This window comes from Monoraphidium neglectum (genome assembly GCF_000611645.1).
Source record: "Monoraphidium neglectum strain SAG 48.87 unplaced genomic scaffold scaffold00515, whole genome shotgun sequence".
NCBI lineage: Eukaryota > Viridiplantae > Chlorophyta > Chlorophyceae > Sphaeropleales > Selenastraceae > Monoraphidium > Monoraphidium neglectum.
In genome coordinates this window covers 16,111-21,436 of record NW_014013113.1, presented here as the reverse complement: position 1 = coordinate 21,436, position 5,326 = coordinate 16,111, and the positions used below count along the sequence as shown (strand labels likewise).

At 62.5% G+C, this 5,326-nt stretch overlaps 1 protein-coding gene across 1 annotated transcript in view; it reads right to left on the bottom strand.

The window, feature by feature from the left end:
* MNEG_3908 (hypothetical protein) overlaps positions 1 to 3,426 on the bottom strand; it is a gene marked incomplete at both ends in the record, with an annotated part of 7,235 nt that extends 3,809 nt beyond the window's left edge. Inside the window, 8 exons of the mRNA XM_014047618.1 lie at positions 471 to 516; positions 801 to 913; positions 1,173 to 1,225; positions 1,509 to 1,571; positions 2,358 to 2,409; positions 2,829 to 2,953; positions 3,169 to 3,243; positions 3,421 to 3,426. Of these exons, the coding sequence (XP_013903072.1) occupies positions 471 to 516; positions 801 to 913; positions 1,173 to 1,225; positions 1,509 to 1,571; positions 2,358 to 2,409; positions 2,829 to 2,953; positions 3,169 to 3,243; positions 3,421 to 3,426 (533 nt within the window). The remainder of the gene's footprint in view (positions 1 to 470; positions 517 to 800; positions 914 to 1,172; positions 1,226 to 1,508; positions 1,572 to 2,357; positions 2,410 to 2,828; positions 2,954 to 3,168; positions 3,244 to 3,420) is intronic.
* Positions 3,427 to 5,326: the final 1,900 nt, after the last annotated feature.

Sequence of the window (5,326 nt, the reverse complement as noted above, 5' to 3'; positions counted from 1 at the left end):
GTGCGCGCGTGTGTGTGTATGTGTGTGTGTGCGTGTGTGTGTGCGTTTGTGAGTGTGTATGTCTGTGTGTGCGTGTGTGTGTGTGAGTGTGTGTGTATGTGCGCGTGCGTGTGTGTGTTTGTGTGTGTGTGCGTGTGTGTCCGGGCTCGGAGGGAGGCAGCAAGTGACCCACGGCCATCTGTCTGTGAGGGGACGCAGGTTAGCGTCACGCTGCTGGCCGCTGAGTCCCTGTGCCCCGAGGGTGTGGGTGGTCACCCTGTTCAGGTCACAAGCATGGTTGACCGGCGTTGAGGGGCGACACAGGCAGGCGCAGGGGACAGAAGTGTCATGCGACGCAAACAAAAGCAGGGCGGCGCCTTGCTTCGCCCTTGGTTGTTCGCGCAACGGAGCAGCAACAGGCTGTTATCAGGGGTTATCCGATGCGGATGCGGGAACCGGATGTGTCGATACTGAGCGCGTTGGGCCATCACCTGACGCCCCGCTGGATGATCCGGTTGATGCAAGGCAGCGGGCAGCCTGGGCGGCGGGGCGGCACAACGCATGAATGTTACGGCTGCGTGGCGCCAGGCACTCGCCGGCGTCAGCCCACAGATTGCGCCGCGCCGTCCCAGGGGCCGGCGGCTTCAAGACGAGGGCGGTCCGGAAACGGCCGCGCCTGTGTCGAGTGTTGAGGCCGCTGTCGCTCCAACATGCGTCGGCACACCAACATCATGAGCCATGGCGCCCCAGAGCATCCCCCTTTCTACGCAGATCCGGGTGGCTGCCCTTTTGAGCCGACGGACCGCGCGTCCTGGGCGCACCCGACACGGCCAGCGTGGTGACGTGGCGGCCCCTGAAGCGCTTGAAGCTCTTAAGCAGGATGAACGCCTGCTGGGCCGGCCCCAGCCGCACCGTCGTCTCCCGCAGCACGAAGCTGCGGTTGTGATTGTGTCGCAAGCACGCGGGGGCGAGCGGCCAGCGGCCGCAAGAGTGTCATCAGGGGACAGTGTTTATGGGTTTCAGGGGCTTTGAGGGCGTGGCGGAACCGAGCGCGCGTTCGCCGCCGGCAGTCGGCCGCCCCAGCTTGCGCCCGGGGCGCTGAGGTTGACGCATGAAAAAAGTCGAAGGCCCTTCTGCAGTGGCTTCGCAGTTGACGACGGGCGGCGGCGGGTAAGCAGCGAACCGGGCCTCACCCGTTGACGTGCAGCGTGGAGCCTTCAAGGGTGCAGCAGTCGGTGATGGCGCGCTGCGTTTTGGGGAGGGAGGGGCGCTCGCACTGGTCAGGCAGGGGCGCCGGGGAAAGCGACGAGACCGCCCCGGCCATGCACGCGCGCGTATGCCGCCCCAACCTCAACAGCCATGCGGCATGTCGATTGCATGAGCAGCGGCGTCGCACCCCTAGGATCAGATGGGGCTTGCCGTTCGCACTCACATTCCGCTCCCCTCCCCCCCCCCTACCCGCAAGACACACACACGAAACTCGCCGCGCGCTATCAGCAAGCCTGCATCGATCATCGGGGCCGCCCCACCTGCAGCACTGTGGGGGCCACCTCGTAGTTTCCTTTGAGCAGGATGACATACTTTGAATACTCCTGGGGTGGGGTCGGGTGATTGGGGTTGATTCTTGAGGATTTCCAACGGCTGGATCATTCTGTTGGGTTTTCCTCAGGGTTCAAGTGCAGAATGGTTTTGTGGTGGGGGAGCTTCAGGTTCGGCTGTTTCAAGATGGCGCGAATCAGCCAAGTGGCCTCATATAATGAGGTGCTTCCGGCAGTTCGCGCTGACTGGGGGGCGGGTGCCAGGCCCATGCCGTGGCGCCCCCGCCCGGCAGCAGGTGCGCAGCGCAGGAGCCATCGGTCGGCCGGGTGACGGCGCGCCAATAGCCTCGCGTGCAGATGCGCGTTGCAGCAATTGCTGAGCCATGCCTTCGGCACTCGGCAGGCTGGTCATGGGTGTGTGCCGGCCCTCCTTAACCTGCGTCAGCCATGAAAAGGAAACTCGCACAGCCAAATGCACAGCATAGACCGCAAGACATACCTCCAGCTGCGCACGCGCGCACACACACACACACACACACACACACACACACACACACACACACATGTGCACAAAGACACAAGCGCGCACACACAGGCACGCGTGCGCACAAACAAGCTCGTGCGCACACAAGCTCATGCCTTTCACTTATTCCTCCCTTCCTCACTCCCCCCGCTCTGTCTCTCTGCCTTTCTATATCTCCCTGCTCCTCCCTCCTCTTCCCCCCTCCCTCCCCCCTTCTCTCTCTCTCGCTCTCTCTCTCTCTCTCTCTCTCTCTCTCTCTCTCTCTCTCTCTCTCTCTGCCCCTCCTTGTTCTGTTTCTATCTCTCTGCCCCTCTCACCCAGAGAGCCATCCCCGCCTCATTGGCGGCCTTGCGCAGCTTCCAGCCGTACCTGATCACAGGCGGTGCGGGGGAGGGGGGGGAGGGACATGGGGCCTGCGGCCAGGCGTGAGGCCCCATGCGCGCAGCTGAATGGGCGTGTGTTGCCCGCTGCGCGCCCGTGATATTTGGTGGTGCTGCCGGGGCCCAAGCGTCCCTGCCACGACCCCAAACCCACGCCATAGCACCACCCATATGTTGCATACTTTCAGATCTCCACCGCTCGTGGGCAGGTCCCCCCCCCCACACACACACAGAAATGCACACACACACACACACACACATGCACACACTTTTCCACACAAACACACATCCACACACAAGCACACACACAACTGCCCAGAGTCGCGAGCACACGATTACACGGAGTGACACACACACGGATATGTGTTACACACATGATAGCCCGCAGCGTCACAGCCTGCGACTCACTTGATGACATTGAGGGTGGACACCGACAGGCTGATCCCAATGGTGGTCTGGTCCATCTTCGTGGCCGCGTCCGCGCTGATGAGGCGCCCGATTATGTACGACTGCAGGACGCACTGCGGCAGCGCCTGCGGAGAATTCAAAGGCGGCGTGCGCGGGGCGGGGAAGGGGGGGCACGCGAGCAGGCGCGTAAGTTGGTTTTTTGTGGCCTATCGCATCTTGTCATAGACCAGGGCACTCACTCTAACGCTGCACGACAGCTCCCAGCTGGAGGCGGCCCGATGGGGCCAGCGTTGATGACATATGATGACGTCAGCACGGCTTGCAGGATGGATGCGCCCACCTCGCACACAAACTCCACGAACAGCCGCGTGTAGTTGTAGTTCGTCAAAAACCAGCTCAGCTGCACAGCGGCGCCCTGCGTGCAGGGATCAACGGCGCCGGGGGCGGGTATATGGGTGTGGGGCTATTCTTGCATGGCTGTCAAGGCTTTTGGGGTGTCGTGAGGGGTGGCCTGAGGCGGCGCCGCAATAGCGAAGGGTGCATACGCCCTTAGTGGATACCAAGGCACACACGCGCATGCAATCACACACACATACATTCAAATCACATGCGCAAGCACGTACGCAAATGCTGACACGTGCACCAAACATCGTCACATGCTAGCCCACACGGCGCAAAATGGGAATTGCGGACCACCTGCTTGCTGACGGCCGGCAGCAGTGACGTCACCAACATCAGCAGATCCAGCACGAGGACACCAGGCAGCGCCACGGGCACCGTCAGCATCCACCACCCGCTGTGGCGCTTGCGGCCGTCCCCAGCTGGCGAGGGGTGCGCTGCGGGAGCGAGGGGTTGCCGCGTGGGGGCGGCGGGTAACAATATCAGGCCGTTGGATTGGTCGCGCGCGTGTATGAAGACGCTGCGTCAAACTTTCGGAAATGAGCCTCGGTGTAAATTGCACTGCGGGGCTGCTGCGCTCGGCAGAGGGCAATGCAAAACTTGCGGGCGGGCTGGCTCCGCACATGAATTGCAAGTGCACGGGGACCAAGCAAATGCGCGCGTTGCGAACCGCAACGGCGCGCTCGCCCTGCAACCCACCGCACAAGCGCCGTGCGTACAGGACAACGAGGACGGCGGTTATGAAGTAATGCCACGTCACAAACCATAGCGACAGCCCGAGCCACAGGGTTTCCCCGGCCGCGCTGAAGGCCTGGCGGCGCGAGAGGGGTGCGCAGAGTGCCAAGGAGTGGGCGGGTGCGGCGTGAGGCGGGGGTTTTAGGGGGGGTTCTGGGCTTGTGGCGGTGGACGGGCTCCCGGAGTAAAATTGTTCCCGGCAACATTTCAGCAAGCGGAATGGTGAATGGAGAAATGGTGCGGAATTCCAAGGGGTGTGGTGCACTTGTGCTTGCTTTGCTTGGGGCCTGGGGCACATTGCATTCCATCGCCGCTTGCTTTGTGTCGATGAAATAATCCACCTCTACATTACGGCCCACCTTGAGAACAAGAATATCTGTATAGACCTGTGGGGGTGGGATGGAGTTGCAATTTGGCTGCAAGTTTGAGTTTGAAGGCCATGCAAACCAGCGGCTGCTTTGGCAAGCAGGGGGCGGCCAAAGCACACATGCATGCAAGCACGCGCGTGCATACACACATACATGCCCACACGCACGCGCACGCATGCACACGACTACACACATACGCACATGGGCGCGCGCACACAACCACACACGCACACACAAATGCGAGTTGTTGTATTGCCTGTCAGATTCGCAACTCTGACCCCACAGCTCAGCCGCTCACATCAACAAAGTACAGGCAGACATCAGAGAAGTCAAAGAGCACCGCCACAGCAGTGCTGCCCATGACCGCCGCCCAGGCCAGCCCGAGCTGTTGCAGCAGCCGCCGTCGCTGCGTCAAGGAAGGGTTGGGGGGTGTGCGGATGGGTGCTCAGTGGCACAGGCGCACAGCGCCGAGCAGTTACGCACCAAGAAGCAGAGCGTCAGATTGGGTTGGTAAACCCTGAAGCCTAAATCGTAAACTAGATTGGGTCGCAGGCAACCCAGGAGGACAAAGAAGGCGTGGGTGCATTGGCATCGGCACTGGCAGCATCTTGTCGCCAACGCACCTCGGGGGGTCGCTGATCGCCGCCGCCCGGCTGAGCCTCTACGCTGCCGGCATGCGCCGCCATGACCCCCTCCGCGCCAATGCCCAGCCCCTTCTTGATCAGACCTTTGCCCAGCAACAGGTCCGCTGAATCATCCAGCACGCCCCTGTGGGTGTTTGCCTGTGACACGAGGGGCTCGGCAGCTTCCTGCTCGCTGCCAGTGTCTTCCGCGCCACCAAGGCCGTCGTTCGTCGGGCCATCACCCCCGTTGCCGCCCCCACCGCCGCCGTCGCCGCCGCCGCGCTCGCCACGCACATACACGGCCCTCAATCGGAAGTCCGCCGCCGCGCGCACCCCCGCTGCTGGCCGCGCGGACGGCGGCGGCCGCGGCGGC